The sequence below is a fragment of the Orbicella franksi genome, chromosome 12 (assembly GCF_964199315.1).
Source record: "Orbicella franksi chromosome 12, jaOrbFran1.1, whole genome shotgun sequence".
NCBI lineage: Eukaryota > Metazoa > Cnidaria > Anthozoa > Scleractinia > Merulinidae > Orbicella > Orbicella franksi.
Window position 1 is genome coordinate 997,545 of NC_138156.1, and position 21,650 is coordinate 1,019,194.

The 21,650-nt window shown below is 37.2% G+C and overlaps 1 protein-coding gene across 4 annotated transcripts; it reads right to left on the reverse strand.

The window, feature by feature from the left end:
* Positions 1 to 5,556: 5,556 nt before the first annotated feature.
* LOC145464206 (2-aminoethanethiol dioxygenase-like) lies at positions 5,557 to 21,614 on the reverse strand. 4 transcript variants are annotated; one of them, XM_081448019.1, is made up of 10 exons: positions 21,502 to 21,614; positions 17,302 to 17,495; positions 15,579 to 15,629; positions 15,370 to 15,428; positions 14,244 to 14,349; positions 13,869 to 13,923; positions 12,800 to 12,847; positions 10,313 to 10,344; positions 9,832 to 9,880; positions 5,557 to 7,864 (listed from the first exon to the last, which is right to left on the reverse strand). In XM_081448019.1, exons 1-10 carry the CDS (start codon positions 21,601 to 21,603, stop codon positions 7,808 to 7,810), a joined length of 753 nt encoding a protein of 250 aa, XP_081304145.1. In that variant the 5' UTR covers positions 21,604 to 21,614; the 3' UTR covers positions 5,557 to 7,807. The 4 variants fall into 4 exon arrangements, 3 of the variants coding, with proteins under 3 accessions (XP_081304145.1, XP_081304146.1, XP_081304144.1); XM_081448020.1 differs by having other exon boundaries at positions 5,557 to 9,328; XR_014041407.1 differs by lacking the exon at positions 5,557 to 7,864 and having other exon boundaries at positions 9,817 to 9,880; positions 10,313 to 12,491.
* Positions 21,615 to 21,650: the final 36 nt, after the last annotated feature.

Here is a 21,650-nt window from a genome sequence, read left to right on the forward strand (position 1 = left end):
GCGCCCTGGTTCTTAGTCCCTGCCTTATTCCCTGCCATCGCTGTGAAAAATACGCAAGACAATCTCTCAACTCTCACCATTTGATCACGCAACGTGACACCATCCACGCGGGAGCCCCCGACATGAGCGTGGATCCGCGCGGATATATGACGACAGGATGGCGCAATTGTTCTAAAAATAGAAAAATTGTCCCATATCATAGGTGCGCACGGATCCCAAGACGGTCTCCGTCCCTGATTATGGCTCCTGATGGCATGCTTTCCTCAAGAAACATTGGAGCTAAATAATCCCTTTGACCTGAAACATTTATTCTTATGTACAGCATCTGCAAATTCTGGTACAGTTACATGTAATTTTGAATCTCTATTAGGACTAGGAATTTTAGAACATGAAAAGCACAGGAAATTCAAACCATTCTTTGTTTCCGTTAATAAATGTTCTGACTGTTTTCTACATGTGATTCAAATAGTTGCTTGATACATTTAGATATTTATTTGGTATGTAAAGTTTCATATTCATTTAAATTAAATACAATATTATTACAATAATGATCTCATATGATACACACAGTGAAATTTTTTTACCAAATATTTAAACAGCTTTCATAGAAATATAAATGGGCTTATGACTCCAGGGTACCTGCTGATTGTACACATTGTGGTACATTGGTATAAACATGATCTATCTGTGTACGGTAGTCTGTACTATACTGGTTAATCAACTGAGCGTATCCTTTGTCTGTTTATAAGATATTTTGTTACAGCTTTTTGTTCTCTATTTGCCTGCATTAGATCAATATTGAAATCTCCAAGCAGTACAGTTGGAGTTGTTGGTTCTATTAATACTGAGTCGTGAAGGTGAGTAAGAGCATCAATTAACTGTGAAATTGTAACTTTAGTTTTTGAGCAGTAGATACCAATGACAGGAATATTTGGAATTGGTTGGCTTAAAACCATAACAATAATTTCCAAATTATTAAAGTTACATCTGTATGGAAATTTAGTACAATTCAAATCATTCCTAATGTACACAGCAGTTCCATAGCAAGTTCTTCTGTTAGACTGACTAAAGTCATTTCTGTAAAGAGTAAATTCACGAAGCTGATCTGTATCGTCTCTATCTGACAAGCAAAATTTTGATTCAACAAAAACGTTGACATCAGCTTTTTGAATGTTGTAATCACTTTGCACATCATCTATGTGGAGGTGGAGAGATCTAACATTCTCAAACAAGATTGTTTTTGTTTGGGGTGAATTGTCAGTCTGTAACACTGCTAAAGGCTCATAGGCTTGCTTGTGTTCTTAGTCTGCTCATTTCACTTTTAACCTTCTCAGTAATATAGTCCTCGAAGAGACTTAGAGGCAGAGTCGGAAGCAATTTGGATTCAAGCTAAATTATGCAACACCAATTTCCTAATTGGATGCATCTACAGAGCCCCAAACGAATCCCTGGAGGTTTTCAACTTTATGGATGATGTGCTAAGATATGCTACACGGAATAACCTTGAAGTCATTATCCTGGGTGATTTAAACTGCGATTGCCTTAACACCTCTCTCCAACAAACAACAAGATTACAGGAATTTCGTACGGCCAACGAACTAGAACAGTCGATATAAGAGCCTTCCCGTGTAACACGCAGCACAAAAAGTCTTATTGATGTACTCATCACCTCCACGCCCACTGTGTTTAAAGCTTCCGGCGCTCTGAGCACAACCTTCAGTGACCATTATCCCATTTATGGAATAATGAAATGCCCCGCGGCTCGTCCAACAAAACATCGAATTATTAAAACGCGATCATGGAAGGAAAGCAGTATGAAAGATTTTCTCTCTGAACTGGACAAAACTCCCTGGAGTTTTCTCGATTGTTTTGACGACATCGACGACACGTATTCTGCCTGGGAATCCTTATTCAAGTCTCTTATTGATTGTCACTTCCCTACGAAACTAAAGCGAGTACGAAAACAGACACACCCGTGGCTTGATAGTTCTGTTCTTCGACTTATGAGGCAAAGAGATCAGCTACACAAAAAGGCAATTAAACATGGACTGTCCACAGATTGGAATGAGTTCACACGCCTCCGTAACATGGTAACGAGCATTAACAGAAAAAGAAGAAAGAATTTCTTTGCTTACAAACTCGAAGAGAACCGTGGAAATCCAAAATCGTATTGGAGAACATTGAGGCAAATTCTACCATCCAAAAGCAAAATATCTGGAACCGAAAAGTTGGTTGTTGAAGAAATAGAACTGAATGATGGGCTCGACATAGCCAACTCCTTCAACGAATATTTTACAAACGTAGCCTCTACGCTGCTTGAGAACAGACCATCACCTGGCATACAACAAAGTTGGACTTAAGCAATATTTGAGTCAGAAATTGAGCTAATTTGCCTTATAGCTAAATGTTGCGTGACATGGGTAAGAAATGACATTCCTTGATTGGCACCTGTCACTTCAAATGACTTGAAATTCCTGGTGTGAACTAAGATAGGTCCAATCTTTATTTGTGTGAAATACCAATAAAATTCAATGTATTCTGTAAGCAGGAGCGGTGTTTAAATCTGATGCTTATTTTAGTGACATTTTTGGGATTTTGGGCAAAAAACCAGGGGGGGGGGGGTGGTCTAACTCCTAAGGGAAAAATCACAAAGCTGGCCCACTTTGTCTTTTAGAGTTGTTGGGTAGTACCTTCAATCTGGCAAAGCTTCATCCAAAAAGGAGAGATGGCATGTGTCACCCCTGGCTGGTCCTCTGGTAAACTCGGTCTTAAGTCAGCTGACACTTGAACTGTTGAAACTCATTCTTTGCAAAAGACATTGGTTGCGAGCATATAAAATGGCTCTCCAAGCTGCATGTATAACTACAGAGTTGGAAACACTTTAGAACTTTACCCATGTATGTTTCTTAAAGTCAAGAATGTTGACAATTGAAATCCATCTGAACTTGCTATGTGTGTCAAACCTTAACTCAAGAAATGAACTGATAGCTTTACACTGGAATACAGAAATTATATAACAGAAGCTTAAAATTAGCAGTTCTATATCATGTTCATATACATGAACATATACATGTAGAGTATCGCAATCAGTCTTAATATTAGGACTACAATTAAATGAAACTCCTAGAACGCATCATTAAGGAACACAAAAGTTGAATGTGTTAATCTGTCTCTAGTCATAAAATACAAATCTTACAATGTTTATTCGAAGTATAAGCTGTCCTAACTGTTCCAGCTTATACCTGTTGAATTTCCATTTTGGTTATCATGCTGTACTTCTACTACATGTATGTCCTCATAACTCAGCAAAAATTGTATAATCTGTGTCTATAGGAGACTGCTGGTTGGCTGTCTTCTCTTACCTTTTATGTGCTACATTACGGTAGTCAGTATTTCAGTGGACTTAATAAGAAAGAAAATGCTCCTAAAAAAAGTAGTGTTCATCTTGATTTTTGTTTTTGCACTCTGTTGAAATCTATTTTCAATTATGTAATAAATAATTATTTATAATTTATAAAATGATTTTAACAGAGAGCAAATTCAGCCACCTAAAGGGTGGGAGGTCTGGTGACCTCATGGTTAGTGCACTTGTCTCTGGATCGAGTGGTCCAGGTTCAGGCCCTGGCCGTGGACATTGCGTTGTGTTCTTGGGCAAGACACTTTATTCTCACAGTGTTTCTCTCTACCCCCATGTATAAATGGGTACCGGCAAACTTAATGCTGGGGGTAACCCTGCAATGGACTAGCATCCCATCCAGGGGGGAGTAGAAATACCCCTAGTTGCTTCACGCTACAGAAACCGGGATAAGCTCCAGCCTGGTGGGCCACTTAGCCTGTATGCAGACTTTATTTATTACAATTTAATGGCAGATTTACATAACAACAATGAACAAAAAAAAAATCTATCTAAAAAATCTATTCATTAAGTGACTTGACCTTTACCTAAAGGGTGTCCATAAGCAACCACTGGACATCAGAACCCATCCATCAAATGGTGTTTATTTTCCTGTTTTTCACTGCTGTACCAAGAAGAACTCCAGAATGATCAATTCCTCTTCTCTTTTTATTCCACTAACTTTTCTACATTCATCGAATTCATCCATGGGCTGGCTCACAGGAGCCTTTGATTAACTCTCGGTACGCCATGGCCATATTTATGTACATTTATTATTGAAATGAAATGTCACGTAACGGCTACTTTTTGGCCGAAATATACAGGTAAATAACCGATTCCACTGCTTACCATGCTCGTTAGCATGATTGGCTAATTTAACCCACAGTAAAGACATAGTGAGGTCATTTACACTGCATGAAATGGCATGTATAAGGAGGTATAATGTACCCGTGTACATGTGTACGGAGAGGTATAATGATGTATACTGAAGTATATGTATAAGGTCTGTATAATGATCAGTATACGTCTGTATCCATATACTAATGTATACTGTCTTGTGGAGATTTCCTTATACCTAGTGCAAGGGAACATTATACGAGTTGACAAAGTAAATTCAACTTGATTGTGCTTTTGCATCATAAATGAAGGAAATGAAGGCTCCGGTTGCTGAAAACAGAGCTGACTTAAAAAATATACCCTGTGGCAATGAGTGCTTCTTACGGAAGAACTTACTTGTAAAGGAAGCCTCAAGTCAGATAAACAGCTCTAAAAGCAGGTATTATTAGGGCGTCTTTTCGCTACTTTGCGGATTTCGTACAGGTATCATTAACGCGTCTTAACGCTTCTTAAGCATTCTGTAAATACATCAATAACGCAGCTTAACGCTTCTTTATGCATTGCGTTAAGATATCCATAACGTATCTGTACGCTCCTTTACGCACTGCGCAAAGATATCAATAAGCTGCGTGAAATGATTAGTTTCGTAGGATTTACGTGACCGTGAAATTCCTCGACACTTGGCGTGTCCTAGTCTCCTTCGCTGCGAAGGAGACTAGGCGTGTCCGAGATCAGAACGTGACGTGACAAGAAACGTGACGTGTCGGAGAGTACATGTTCCTGACACGTCCGTTGCGGCGTGTCAGGAAAAATCACGGCCTAGGTACGTCATGTGCGGCGTTTCAAGGGAAGCCAGGACTCTAACACTTAACGGCACACGGTTTTAGTTTAATCGGCCAAATTAATTCACGGAGCTTATTTCTCTTTACGCGAAAACTAAAATTTTCCGACGTGCGTTTCGTTGTTCGTTTCAGAATGTTCAGGTCAACAAGGCGCTAAGATCTTTACTTCACTTACATCATTTTGTTAATGCCATCGAGTGTATTCTGTTCAGAATCTTGCGTGGAGGCATAAGCCTTAAAATTCATGCCAATCTTCAGTATAGCTCTTTTGACTCACGTTATGCATAGTTCTATTTCCTACAGGTGTTTACACTTCCGACTACTTAACAATTAGACCCGTAGCCCGCAAGGGCTACGGGTCAATAGCTCATGAGGCGAAGCCGAATGGGCTATTGACCCGTGGCCTTTGAGGGCGAAGGGTCTAATTGTTTTAGTATCACCCAACTAGTCGGACAGGAAAGGCAATAATAAAGTCAGCAAATGCAAGTTGGAGAAATATTTATTTGGGAATAAAACGAAAGAAAGCGTCACGCTCGATTGCGCCAATTTCGCTACTTGAGGACTATTAGTAATAGTCCTGTCGTAGCGCAGCCAATCAAAATGCAGGATTTGCATTAGCCCACTACTTGGCAAACATATTTCACAATTCTACTGATGTCCATTATAATAAATGGGGAGACTTACGTTGAGGCGTCCTCGCTATTTGCATGGCATTCCTACATCACTTGACTTAAAAAAGTACGATGGTAATAAAACGTGTTCACCTGATATTACCTCATGAAACACTATAGTGTTTAGTATAGCACATTCTTCCACGCGCTAGTTGATAATAGCCTTCCTTGCAAATTTAATGGCACCATTCCAAAAAAAATTGACTTCATCAAGATTAAGAGTATCATAATCATCAACTGTACATTACGCGTAACAATAAATAAGTTCTGTTTTAAAACGTGTCTGGTTATGGTACCTACGGTGCTACATTTATATTTGAGTTATAGATTCTTGTTCATACTACAAACATTTGGAAACCTCCTCTGAAATAGTGATATCAATTGTTCCAACTTCATGAATTGATCGGTACCTTTATCCCGTCACTCCCCTTCAACGGAAAACAAAACATCTAGATAATCTTAAAATGCCAATTAAAATAACAAACATTATACAATATGAAACTACACTACAATAGAATGGAACACGTGCAAACATTAAGACTGATTCCATGACCAGCACTAAGTTATAGCCTCCTTCACTGAGTCAGGCAAAAGGCCTAACCAGAAAATGCCAAAAATGCAATAACATACCGTCCCGCATAACAGACATCACTTACGACAAGAAACACACGAGAACTTTTCAAAGAGCCATTACGATCCTGTTTTCATCTAAACATGACTTAACAACGTTACATTCCCATCACGACAGTTACTACTTATCTTCTCTCTATTTACTTATGCTCTCTGACAACTTAACCGTTTTGGTAAATTCACCTTATTCCATACCTTTACAGATTTACCTATAGAATCGTACCACAAACACAGTACATTCCAGAGACAAAGACAGGGCAGTGACAAACCGTGCAGTAGGCCATCGGGCTAGGCAATGGGAATCCACCAGACTACATGTACATATCACAGTAGTTTTCATGTGCAAAGTTAGAATATCATCCCCTTTAACGGCGATGCCAAAATACATAACATCGCTTCTGGCCCTAATGACAGGTACTTCAATAATTTCGGCGATTTCCTATTATTGTAATCTCTTCTTTTTTCAGCAAATAAACCACTGGTAGGCCTTGCCAGACCATCATTGTTCCGTCTTTATACATTCTCCTTTAACAATTGTTTTCTATAGATTGTTCTTAGTGTAGAACTAGTCTACTCTTATCGCCTTTTGAGTGTCAATTTATTGCAGTGTTAATTAATATCACAGTGATAAAACAACTACACGTTTAAAATATCATATATTATGCTGCTCAAAGTGTTTAGCAACACCTAGCTTGTTCAGAGGCGTGCCACTTTCATTCAAAATTTCCCAGTATGTACATTGAGTTATGCATGTTACCCCATGGAACCTAACCTATGGCCACTGCCTTGGCCCAACCCACCTTTTTCCTCTACCCTAAAGTGCATAATAATCAGGTATAATACTTAATTCCACGGTGAAATATGCACTCCTATATCTCTTTTCTCTTGACCGTATATGGTAAAGGGGCATTAAAATCTACTACTAAATATCATTGTCATTGTACTTTCTTTTCCAACCTTATTTTACAAAATAACTTGCAGCCTCACCAGTAATGCAGTTTGAAGCAATGTCACAAAAAAAGTGATCATTGCATTGCTCCATGCTTGTTTCTAGATATCATTTAATTACTAGTAAAATGGTTTAAATCTCTAGAATTGAAAGTAGAAAATTGAAAAAAGTTGATATCGAAATAAGTACGCCTAGCGCTTAATTAAGTACTCCTTTCAAACTCTGCAAGAAGTAACTTATCTGATAAATATATATTATGTACATACATTTAGGCTAAAGTGACATTTTTCTTATGCACATGGGTGAGATTACTTGCATGCAATCTGATGCACACATTACAGATAGTACCCAGTGACATACGAGACATTTCATGAAAACTTTTACTTTCAAACTAGTCTGGAGACAAGCCACCTTGCATAACGCATCTCCACAATCTTTTACTTGTGAACGACCTCCCGGCCACTGTGCACTTGTGTCTCACTTTTTATTGCTCTAACGGTTCAGATATTAATTGAAGGCTCACGGGTGGTCCACTGTAAGGCTGAAAAAAATTAATTAGATTATCAATGTGTTTTGCTAGACCTTCAAAAGTTTTGCGTTTCTGTTATTGGACGCTTAGGGCTGAGCATGCTTTATGGGCCTTAGATTTACGAATGAACTGGCCTGTTATTGAAGCAATTAACCCAGAGAGTAACAAAGTGTCTAAATGGAAGTGATGATGTCTGTTCAGGTAATCTTATTTAGCTGTGTGCACTACAAGGAATTAAACTGCTTGAAAAAGTTTTTAGGTTACACCAGAGTTTATACTGACATCCACTGGTTATAAATAAATCATCACATAAAACAATTTGCACAGTCCCCGTAGCTACAACTACACATTTATTGATGAAAGTGACCAGCAAGAATAAGGGGCCTGTAACTAAATGAAAACTCAGTTGCACGCACTGTAATCCCAATGTAATTGTAATTCTCGTGTATTTACCATCATGTCAGACATGTCTCAGGTACATGGATTCACACCTATGCTATAACAAATAACACCTGGCAAGTCATACCAGATATTCAATGTTTCTCAACATTACATAAATATTGGCTTTTCTGTTCCATTTCTCTACCCTCAAAAACAAGCACTGAACCTGTTTAAGACTTCCGAGACCCTCTTTTCCACGTAACAGTTACAATAAATAAATACTGTTGGCCCCGAAGGCAGTTCCTGTCAAACTGACTGAAAAAACTTCTCACCTACTGTAACGTGAAACACATGAAACTTTATTATCTTTAACAATTTCCAGGCCAGCAATTTTAAATTTGACATTATCTAAGCTTGTCAAAATTACATGACCAGCACTGATAAACTACTGATAAACTAACAAAGAAATACCCGAAAAGGTACTGTAAATAAAACATTATTTAATAATTAATAATTCTTCTTTGAAATCAAGGTGAATAGTGGCGCCAGAGAGCGGCAAGGTAAAGATTCTGCCACTCTTCACAGAGATTGACAACAAAAGTTGTTTTAGTATATACAGACAAAGTGATCTCAAACACAGACGAAAAGGAAACCATTAGAAGTCGATTTCATTGACCTCTCAATTCATGCGTGGAGAATGTGCAAGTGGCACAAAACATGCGCAAAACTATCTACAGAATTTTCCAACATGACAAATCTAGCTAACTTTTGATAAAATCACCATCGCAATCTAGGACAATGCTCTTTTAACACCGTTCAAAATCAGCAATCTTTATTGAAAGTCTGCTTGCAAAACAAATACGCCTTTCAGTCAAAGTTTTCAGTTTCACATGAAATGAACATTGAAAGAGTAGTTGGCGAGGGATCAACCTGAATTCATACCATGTGCACAGGATTTTGGTGAAAACTAAATGTTTACCTTCACAAAGACGTGCAAGTGCTTCCTTGAATAGCAATTGATACTTCTGCCGATGAACCCTACGATAGTCATTTCTGCCAATGCCGGATGAAAAGTGACTTGGTGGTTGATGAAATCTGTGATTGTCAAGAAAATGTCCTTAAACTGCTCGAAAGTCAAACGTTAGCAACTCTTTTCTATCCTTTAAAAACTTTCAGACTAAATTTCATAGCCTTTGTATTTTCAGGTACATCATTTTCTTGTATTGTTAGGATTTCAGAGTCAGAAACACTGCCAAAATGCAAGTTTAAGCCATGTTGTTTTTGCTTGGATTAAGCATTTTTCACTCTGTAGGGAGTAAATAGTGCACATTATTAAAACCTGGATCATTGGATAATGGAATTTGAGAGCTTTCATTGGTTTGGCCATCACAGATTTATGAGCCATGATACCATTAGTCTAGTTTCCTTGTTGGATATGAGATGATTATAACCAGCTCATATCCAACGTGCCCTCGTGGAATAATTGTTGATTAGCCCGAGATAGGGAACTAATTAGATGGCTTGAAACACCAATATCACTGAGTGTGTATATACTAATGTTTCAAAACTAAATGATCTCATCACTTCAAAACTAATACCTGAGTGTTACAGAAAAAGTCCCTTGGAGGAGGAATCTCCATTATCCACCTAAATGTGTAAACCAAATCACAATTACGTATGATAACAAACTTAAAACATCTCTCATCACTTGAAAAGAAACTTCAAATTTTGAAGCAAAATTGTTTCCATTTTGGACTTAAGCACCTTTCACAAAAACTAACTTGAAACTCAGCTACACAATGCCTAACAAAACTTAGGGCCTTCTAGAACTTCTCATCCAAAAAATGTAGATTGCAGGGTCAATTTGAGGTCACTCATTTGCTTCCTTGTTATTTTTTGGAAACTTAATATGACCAAATTATGACAAAGTAGACAAGCTTAAAAATGATATTCATGTCAGAATAGTTTGTTCCACACTACCAAACCACTGTGTATTTCCATAAGAGAAAAAACTTTGTATAACAACCCAGTATAATATTCCCAAAAGCCTACTTGACAAATAAGACAAAAATCGTTTACCTGTCATTGTTGTCTTCTACTATGGGTGTACCCTGATAACAGAATAAAATACGCTTTTTCAGTACATTGGACAGAAAGGTCTTAGGAATCCTTGTTTTAGTTCTATTGCTTTGTGTTTGATTTGTAAATAGGGGCGGTCGGCTTCAAGCTCATAAGCAGTCTCCACCATACGATGTGCTAGTTTAAGGGCTTCCAGCCCAGCTTATTGGCAGATATGTTAGAAAATGAACATTATATCCAATTTAAAACAAATTTTCTCATAATTTACAATGCTTTAATTTTCAATCTTTTCTTAAAACTGTTCAAATTTTTTTTTTTGGTGACAAAAACACTCATATTATGCAGCCCAGGTGCGAGCTCCATCATGTTTAAGACAGCTGTTCCCTTTACAGCAAGAATCCCAAAAGTGTGACCATTTTTACTTAAATCACATTCTTGTATGCAGGTCATCCAATCACACGTCAAGCGCTACTTTAAGAAAAACAACTCGAGACTGCAAGCGATCCTGCAGATAACATAACGTAGCATAGCCTTTCAATCAATCAATCAATCAATCAATCAATCAATCAATCAATCAATCAATCAATCAATCAATCAATCATCAGTCTATCCATCCATCTATCCATCCATCAATGAAACTTTATTTAGAGGGTGACCACCTAATAGTTACACAACTAATTTAAGTATGCAATAATAATAAATCTATTAAAAGCCTATACATGTAAAAATATCAAAATATTTGTTGTCACTGATTTAAAAAGGGATGATTTGGATGTCTAGATTAAAATACTGTAACCTTCTTAAACATAAAAAATTGCGTTAAAAATGGTGTCAAGATGTAAACGAGGCCAAACCATTCCCAGATTGAATTCTGTCTGGGTCTTCCATTTTGGAATAACTATCTGCTCTAAAAGTTGTGATGTTCTTTGTCAAAGGATACCCCAGGCATTTGAATATCACTTATAAAAAGAAGACAAAGTGATCTTTGAGAAATCCGAGACACAATTTTAAAGGCCATTGTGTGACATAATTTCTGATAGTAATCCCATTGCTGGGACTGTCAACACATCTAAAAGAAATTGCTAAAGATGAAAGCATAACTATTACTTCATTATGCAAAATTTCTAACAAACCCCTCATTTTATTTTTCAAACAACATTTGAATCCTCCTTTCAAGGTGATGTTGCATGAACTGAATTTTAATTTTAAATGCAACATTGCATTAAAAATCAATGTGGCATAACACAGTACACGGGGGAACTTTAAACTCAACAGTAGTTAATTTCTTGTTGTGACAAAATTTTGCATGTTTTTGAAAGCAATTCAAAAACCTGACCTTAACCTTACATTGTTGTCCAAATTTACAATGTTGCATCAAAAATCGTTCTGTGTAATATACGGTTGCTGACTATTGCCACGACAAAGTTGTGTTAAAAGTTATCTTCCTGAAAAGCCCCATTGGGGAGGTTCAATAAGTATTCATTCATTTATCTTGTGTAACATGGATTATAATCAGCATTAAAAGTCAGCAAGGTTGGCTCACGTAACATCACCTGTATCAAGCTTTCAGGAAATGTATACTTTATGGGGGTTTATTTTCAAAGCTGCCCCCATGAAAACATGCTAATTTGAAGCAGTCAATTGTAGTATAAAAACACCTTAAGTACAAAACCCAAATGAAATTTGAAGTTGTTGTTATTCATTGAAAGAGGTGGAAAAATGAGTGCAAAGAATACATACTGTTTCATATCGGTCAGTGTAAAACACAGACTGCACACTGTAGACTGGGGGTAAAATGCAGACTGAGGGTAAAATTCAGACTGAAGACTGCAGACCAGGGGTAAAATGCAGACTAAGGGTAACATAAAATATTAATAATAAAAAACACGAGGATCAAATCCAGATCAAATGAATACTTGGGAGTGTTCGTACACGTACCCGTAATTTTTTTTAAAATCCTGAAAACTCAAACCAAAAGGTGTTTCCTAGCCTTAGTGAAACATCATATTATCAACTTCGAGTTATTGAACTCCCCATTTTGTTGAACCAAGTTTCCCACAAGGGCCCAAACTAATTATAATTCTATGCATCTTACCTTTGTTAACGTGTTGACCATTTTGAATTTTTTTACGTAATTTGGTATGGGACCAACCAACTCTTGCAGTGCACTTCCTTCATCCTGTTTTCATTGACAAAGTCTTAATAACATTCAAACCACCGCATGTCTTAGTTGCTTCGAATGGCTTTGGAATTGTTCGGAACACAAGACAAGCAAAACACGACAGCACAACAACAGGGCAAGCTAAACTGATGTGACATTTAACGGGTACGAACACTCTTTATTTTATCCTTATGACTAGTTTTTTATTATCAATATTTTATTTTACTCTCAGTCTGCATTTTACCCCTCGCCTGCAGTCTGCATTTTATAATGACCTATTTTATAAGCAAAAAACTTGATAACCAGAAAAAATTTAGGACTGTTACCTGGTATGCTGGAGGATCACATTCCTGATAGTATGTACAATCTCGTCCCTGTTTAAAATCAGCAATAAATTCAGAATCAGTCTTCCACAATATCACACTGCTTCACCACCATCTCATTAATAACATCACATGGTTATTAAAACCACTTCCTATAGAGTGAACAACCCAGTAAATATGGCTACCCCCAATACCTATGGGCCATTGTTGGCCAGATGTATGGACTGTTCATTGGATAAATGGACAAACCCCTTACAGTGAAATATGCAGCACATCCTATAAGTAATTACTAAAACATCGTATGCAGTTTGGTAATCCAACAGTGTCACAACATCTGCTTACAAATTCATTACTCAGCTGCATAATGACACAGAACAGTGAAACTAGTTCCTTTATGATAGAGTGGTATTTTAATTTTGCTAATTTTTGTGTTGAAAATATTCCCTCAAGCCTTTCTTCTTCAATATTTGATAAGCCTGGAAAATATAAGTTTTTTTAGGTTACTTATAATAACAATAACAATAACAATAACAATAACAATAACAATAACAATAACAATAACAAAGTGTAAATTCTGGGAGAAACGTATACTCAGAAAAAATCCTACTCCGATTTTTTTCTGAGTATATGTTTCTCCCAGAATTTTCACTTAATAACGATAATGATAATAACAATCAACTTTATTTACAGGGTTCGTACCCTATTTCAAAAGCAAATTTCCAGGACTTTTCCAGGACTCAGATTGATTTTTCCAGGACTCTAAAATTCACATTAACCCTTTCACTCCCAAGATCTCAATACTAATTCTCCTTACTGTCTGTCATACATTTCAAATTTTTTCCTTGAGTTTAACAGATTTCCAGAACTTTCCAGGACCAGTAGCCTTTTTCCAGGACTTTCCAGTCCTAAAAAAATGCCACAACAAAATTCCAGGACTTTCCAGGTTTTCCAGGACCCGTACGAACCCTGTATTTATTGAGGGTGACACAAAACAGTAATCTCCTCTTTGTTGAATGTAATGGTCTGAAATAAATAGTATATAGATAACAGTATTACAATGTGGTGGACTTACTTTGTCTTGTGCATAAGGAGGACCCAGGATGTCAACAAATGCTGATGGTCCTAGACTGAAGCAAATAAAGAACCATTATCCCACTACTGGCGGTCAGTACAAGGTGACATTAACATGATAACATCAACTGGCTTTCAACAGATCTTGCCTACATCACTCAGTCATAATGTGAAAATTATGAGAAGAGACCATCCTTCCAGCTTGGGTCAAACTTCTGTGATGCTTTAACAGAAAACTCAATAATTTATAATGCAAACGAAGGGTCAGTTAGAGCAAAGAAAATAACTTAATGTGGGGATGCAGAGAAAACAGCAGCAACTAACATTTTCACAGTTTACACGATTTGCAATTATTCCAGTTCATATTGATTAGTACCTAATGTTGTGAATAGCATGGTGGTTGCCTGCAGTTGGTGTTAGCACACAGCTCTGACTGGTTTCCTCAAAAGACTGTGTGGTTTTTCTGCACTTGATCAGCCTCCCTAGCAAAATCAGACTAACTGGTTACTACAGGTACAACTCTTTGTATCAGGTATTATGACCTCACTGTTTCACAAGAAACCACACACTTGTCTTCACCCTAATTTTGACAGATTTGTGCCCAGTGGTTAAACATTAGGTTTAGTTGGCATCTTGGTAAATGGAGCATTTAAAATCTACAACACTTGCGCAAGACCTCAAGAGGACATTAGCTATTGCACCTCCATGCTGGGTAGGAATATGTTTTATTACATGGCCAGCTCTGTGAGCTGGCAAGATGAATCAAAACCTGCACTGTGATTGGCTACCTGAGCAGGCAAGATGGAGCTATCTTGCCTGCTCAGGACTACCTGCCATGTCCCGCAATAAAAATTTCCCCGAAAACCATATAATAAATCCTTCATTGACCAAGATACATTTGTACATGGAGCAAAAATTACAATCCACACATATAGAGAGTTACACTACAATAACTTCACTACATAGAATGGTACAAACATTTTTTTGTCAATACTCTTAAAGTAAAGGTACTCCCCAAGAGTGCCAATTGGCAAACAACATCATAACTTTGTGAATATTTGATAGATTTCTATGAATTTTTGCCACAAAAATTGCCTTGTGAAGATCTACCCATTGAAGTCATAAAATTGTGACCCCCTCCTATCAAAGACATAATTGACCACCCTCACAAGTCTTTAGTTCTTTTTTTGGGGTGCAAACGGAATGCAAGACTTGTTTCATATGAAGCCATGCACTAAGAGCTGCTAAATAAGCTATAGTTTAGGGATATACCTATTATAGCAGAAGGTTGATACATTTTTGAAGTTGTTCATTTTCACCTGTTGAAGCAATTTCTCACAAAATGTCTCCCTCCTTCAGAGCTGCCAATGTCAATTCTTAAATAAGCTGATCAGTGGCTTTCAAATGGTATATTGTGCACAGGCAGACTGTCTCTATTTCCCGATTTGGGAAAAACTGCCGTTTGCCTTGGGGTAAAGGGTATGTTGCTAAACAGCACTTACGTCTACGACCATGCAGAGGGTGCCTGGAGAACCCATCTGTTCTCCCATTCAATGAGGTCCTGTAACAAAACAGGAAAGAAGTTACTATTCTTCACTGCTTACTTAAAAACCAAATGACACAATCACTTACACTAACAAGATCAAATTTTCGAAATCAAAACACTGTTGATATACCTACAATGAAATAATCAAAACAGCAAGATACTTACTCAGACTGTCTTTGATACGACTCAACTGATATTTTACCATAAACAACTTTACTGAAAATTAACATGAAAGCAAAACCTGATTAACAACAAGTATTAAAAAGTTGAAGGGGTCAGTCAGTAGCAATGACACCTATGATACCAGCGCAGTGCTATATTTCTTTTACCGCCCACCTTCAAGGGTATCTGTCTGCGAAACATTTGCATGCCACCAGTTTCAATTAAACTCCAGCAAACTATTAATCAGTAAAAAAATTAATATATAAATGAAGTTTATAACAAAAATATAATTTTAATTAGCAACCCTAACCCTAAACCCAAGAGAAAATGAGGGGACAGAGAGAGAGGCTCCCAGTCCAGGCCTTGGGATATGTCAATTTGCTTTGCTTTAGCGATTGCTGAAAACGGTGGGAGTGCATTTTCTTTTACATCTGCATGACACCATTCTTTAGATGATCAGGCAATTTAGAAATGGCGGTCCACAGGGAAATACGCTTTGTTGATAGAAGCGCCTTTTACAGGTACATTAGAGAAAGTTGGTATTTCTGGATTGATACATCAAAGTAGAAGAAATAGTTTCACAACTCCTTGGGAATAAAATGGCACATGCAGGCGGGCGGAAATTCATTTCTGATTGGTCAACAAAAACAACAAAATGTTCTGGCAGGACATGTTTTTAAAGGTCATTGCTGCTGTTATCAACTAAGTACTGTGGCTTTTTTCAAATGGAGTTTACAAGCCGATGAACTTCAACATCGATATTGGCAATGACAATGAGATTTTCTCCTCAGACTGAAGAGAGAAAGCTTACATTAGTGCAAATTAACTGAAGGTGAACAAAACATGGCATGAACATTTTCAAAGGAAGATGATGTTGTGGTATAGTATTCAAATTGATTTCTGTTGCTAATCGCTAGGCTTCGAGTTGTTTTGGTTCCTGGATTCAAAATATTTTAGCTACCCTCCAAATTGTTTTGCGCTCAGCCAGAATTACTCCTGTTGCTGTGTGGAGAGCAATTTTGTCACTGGATTCAAAAATAGTTTTGCCGTGGGAATCAAAATAGTTTTCTTTGTGGCTAAGATTTCTTTTGTCGATGCGTTTAGAGGTTTCATGATCGCTACAGATTGAAACAGTTTTTCGTGTTATGTTACAATATCAAACAATATGATACTTCTCTGCATGTTGTTATACAAATGAAAGCAAATAAATTCTTTCTTGATGTCATGGCTGATTTCTTTGATTCAAATTCTCAGGGGACAAACTTTGATATTTCTTCCAGCCAGGGTTTTTATTCCAAAGAGGTTGTGGTTCTTTAGGTGCTTCTCCTGACAAAACAAATTTCCTCACAGAACGCCCTTTCAAAATTCCCAGATTGATGGATGAAAGGTATCATGCGGACATCTGGGGAAATAGTGTCTGGGGAAATAGACTTCTGTTTCCGTCTAAAACTAAAAGTAACTTTAGTGGAATCAACATATCCCAGCCAATGCCCTCAATGTCCCTTTCTGTTCCCTCATTTTCTCTTGTTCCTGACACAATGGGCAACAAAAGTGTTGAGACAGAGACACTTTGCAGTAAAATTGGATTTTTGAGTGTGTTGAAAACATTTCCCCCTCCCCTCTGGAAAATGTTGATTTTTCTATTTCTTAAACTGCACAGACCACAGTGCCTACACAACATGTATGACCTGTTCATTAGGCAAAGATTCCATAATATTTTACTTACCACAAACCAAACATTCCGGGATGATCATGAAGTGGAATTGAACTTCCCTTTTTTAATATAAATACTCCCAAAGAAAAGAATGGACACTCAAATATCGACACATGAGTAGCAGGTGCTCCCGTGTAGCTTCCATTACTCTGCTCTATATGATTTGGAACAGCAAGCTTTATGTCCTCTGCTGTGATTGAATCAAGCTTAAAGAGAAAAAAAAACATATCTCTTGTATTACGTAAACTGTTTGCTACTGTTCAGAATAGAACTTTAAGCCCATTATTATAGTGCTTTCCATGAAACTAATGAGCACTTATTAATCAACTTCTACCATACTTAATATTTTTCATGTTTGTGAGCCAATAAAGATTATTGTGATTGTTATTGTTATTGCTATTATAGCACTACAGTTTACAGTATTTGAGCCTGGCTTAAATTACAGCTACATGTACACTAAACCGCTATCTTATCATTATTACTGGAATTACCTGGGGGTTGGGTTGATAGATTACAGATAAGTAACTCAATAAATCACCCTCAAGAAAGGTTAACCACTAATAAATGTTAGATTCTGTGGACAAATACCAGAGAATGTGACCTTCCACCCACACCTGGGGCGTTCAATTAGATAGCAAATTATGTTGGAAGGAAGGTACGGAATCAGTGGTCAAGGGTGCCAGCAAGATTCTCAGACAAATATGGTGGAATTTTTTTCATTTTGTAACATGAAAGTTAACATGACTGTATAAAGCAAACATTCCTGATCTGTTGGCATTTTAATACTGAAAGAATTCAGAATTTCTGTATGAAGAAATTATGTGAACGATCTTATCAACCTGGTTCAGATAGCTTTTAGCCAGCCGAGCGTTTTAAAATCGATCCTGTCTATAACTGAAACAAATATTTATAATAAAACAAACATTACATTAAGTTCCGGGTAGTATGAAAACATGAAATAAACATGTGTGCATTTGAGTTGCTTGATAGCTGCTTTCAAGGCACATAACAATCATATTTCTAATCAAAACCTTTTGAAAACTGCTCAAAATTCTGCAAGTTTCTTCAAAAACAATATTTTTGCACATTTGGTAATAGCTGTGCCTGATTATACAGTCAAACCTCCCGTAAGCGACCACCCAAAATGTCAAGCCTATGTGTTTGCTTATGGGAGGTGGTGGCTTACGAGAGCTTAGCACTGCATATTGGGTCAAAATGTCGCCTCATTAGCATATGGTAATTTTAACACATTTAGGTCTTCTCTTCTAAGACTGATAGAGTACAGTGTATGTGCATTTTATCTTTAAATTTTCAATGTTTTATTCATGTGAAAAATGAATTTTGAGAAAAAATTGGGTACTACCCAGAAATGCAATAATGTTACAAGACCTTATTATCCAATTTTTGCACTGTTATCTGTCAAGTGGTCACTTATGGAAGGTTAAAAACAAAAAAAAATTCGAAACTTTCAGCTCTAAAAGTGGTCGCGGTCGCTTACGAGAGGTGGTCACTTGCAATAGGCTCCAAATATAGTGATTTGACTGGGAAACAGTTGGTATCTTGGAAGTCGCTGAGGAGAGGTGGTCGCTTACGAGAGGTGGTCACAACCGGAGGTTCCACTGTATGTGACAAAAGAATAGAAAACCCTTTCTACTCAGAGAGTCGTATCACTTTGAAGAGTGTGGGAAAACGAGTCTGCAATGTCCCACGTGACGTCAGCGGTTAGAGATCATAGTCATTTGTAATGCTATGTAACGATATATTTCTGCCAGTAAATTTTTTTCACTCCAATAGTGATATTAAATTAAACAGAACCAATTTTAAACACTCAGTAAAAGTAGTTATTTTCAATTAAAACTCCGGTTTTAAAGGTGAAAATCGATCAACAGAACCTGGACAAATCTCGAGGTGTTTTCGGCCTCACTTTGTGAGATTCCTCCAAAAAGTCACAGACTATGTTACCCACCTGTTGACATTACAGTTACTAGCTTTTAGCAGCCAGTAACAACAAAAACGAAACGAAGATCATTCCAAACATAGCAAGGAAGATCATTTAAATTTGTATCAAAAACACCCATTTACTGATCACTAGAATGAAAATTAGTCAACAATTCATCAATTTACCAAATTCTAACAAAATGATCATGTGACATGTCACATGATCAAAATAATATGTTAAGGCAGGGTACGATGCCAAGATTTATAATAATGAAAATTTCAGCTTGGGGAAACAAATATAACAAGAGATATAGCTGCCCAACCATATCCTGGCCCAAGCCTTAAACCAGTTGAGTTGTAATGAGAAATAAATTACCTATGCACTTGTAGGTATGAATGTAAATAACTATTTGCAGTTCTCCATGGAAACATAAACCTGGAACAGCCTTGTATTTAAATTCCAGATGCCCTTTAGCTGTGAAACCAGTATTAAATTTTCCTCTTCAAGGAACTGCAACCAGCTCCCAGCTGATGTAACTACATTTCTATGAGGGTCCACAATAGGGTTCTCAGATCCCCCTTTCCCACCCATTTTTCCCGTTAATTCTGCTATCCTGCCCCTTTTAGCCTGGATATCCCAATCCTGCCCATTTTGAAAAGACATTTCTGAGTTAATTATTAATTTCTTAAAGTAATAATTAATTTAATTATTAACACAGAAACTTTTTAAAAATAGATATCCCTTAAAAAGATGACAAAATAATTCAATGGCTAGTAGATAAGTAAGCACAAATGATTATAACGTTTCTCTCTGTAAACGGTTTACTGGTTTGTTTTCTTTTGTCCATGTATCAGTGAAAGAAAAAGATTGCTCTTTTCCATATTCAAGAGATGGCCTGTAAACACACTTGACAGTTTCTTTCAAAGCTTTCAGCATCTTCACTTCCTTGAAAGTTGGCCTCAGAACTTTTCTTTCTGAATGAAGGCATTCCTGCTCACTCATCCTTTTCGTAATATATGGTGATGCAATTCGTAATGACACATACTTTGTTTGGTAAATCACTGTCATCACCATCCGGTGTGGCCATACTGACCAAAACAAGCCAAATACTCTGGAAAAGGTCGAAAGACTAGAAAAACTAGAAAGGATCAGGGGGCAAGATTGCAGACGCAAACGTCAAAAATGTTGGAAATGGACAAATGTCATTGATGTCAGAGGTCAACACAAATGATTGCAATCAGTCAATAGGAATAGGACTCAAAGACCTCATAGAGTCTCATGATACTAACGTAGTCAAGTGATAATGGATACGTTTGACAGAACCTGACAGGGTACAGAGCCACTGCTATTCATTACTTGAAACCTGACACAGCTATATGCACAAAAGGTTTGTTTCTGCCAGCTTGTGGTTTTTGCACTGGTCAATAACAATTTATGTGGTCACGTAAGAATTGAAATCCCCTCTCACCCTCTGTTCCCCTTGTGAATCGCACATTCCAACAGTATAAAAACACGAAATCCCACTCCCGCTTGTAATTGTAAATCCCGCTTCCAGCCCATTTTCAGCTCAAATGCCAAATATCATGGCCCAAAAAAGTCAAATCCCACGTCCTGCCAAACCTATTGGGGACCCTCTTCTATTGCTGGCGATGTGCAAAAAGAAAATGACAGCTGTTATGAATTAAATTACGCATTTCTCCTGTACAACATTGCAGTATTTTTCTTCTTCCGATTATCTATTCGATTAGTTTTAATCGCATACAGTGAGTATGATGCCTCACTGGCTCTATAATGACTCAATGAAAGTGTCAATACGCTTCTCTACCTTTACAACTAATGAGTCATATCAACGTGAATTAAGCAGAGTTAATGTAGATAAAATATATGACGACACAAATAAACTAAGCTTATACCGTATAAAAGAGTTTATAATTTTCTGTGCATAATGTTTACAACTCGTCCGTAATCATTCACTTTTCCGCTTATGTCAAAAATGGATGCCCGATCTAAATTTGTCAGTCGCAGACGTAAAAGAGACGAAAAAAGATAACAGAAAACTAAACACTACAAAAAACACCTGAACAAAAGTTGATAGTCTACCAAAGGATTCATTTAGAGTGTTACTGTTACGCTTCAAACCAATTTTTACCGGCGAAAGTCATGCACACAATCGCATGTGGGTCTTGCGTGCATCTGAACATGTACCGCTATTAGTGCCCTTAGAGGACCTCAAAATGTATCTGAGAATTTAAAACTGCTAACATTTGACTTACCATTGTTTTTAACCTTTCAAAGTTGGAAGAGAACGCCGCCGTTTCTCTTGTCATAAACGTCACTAACGCTTGTCTCGAAAGGCGTTGAATTCCTGCAGCCATGTTGCTTTTTTCACTGACGTCACCCTATTAGTTCCCAGTTCCCCGTG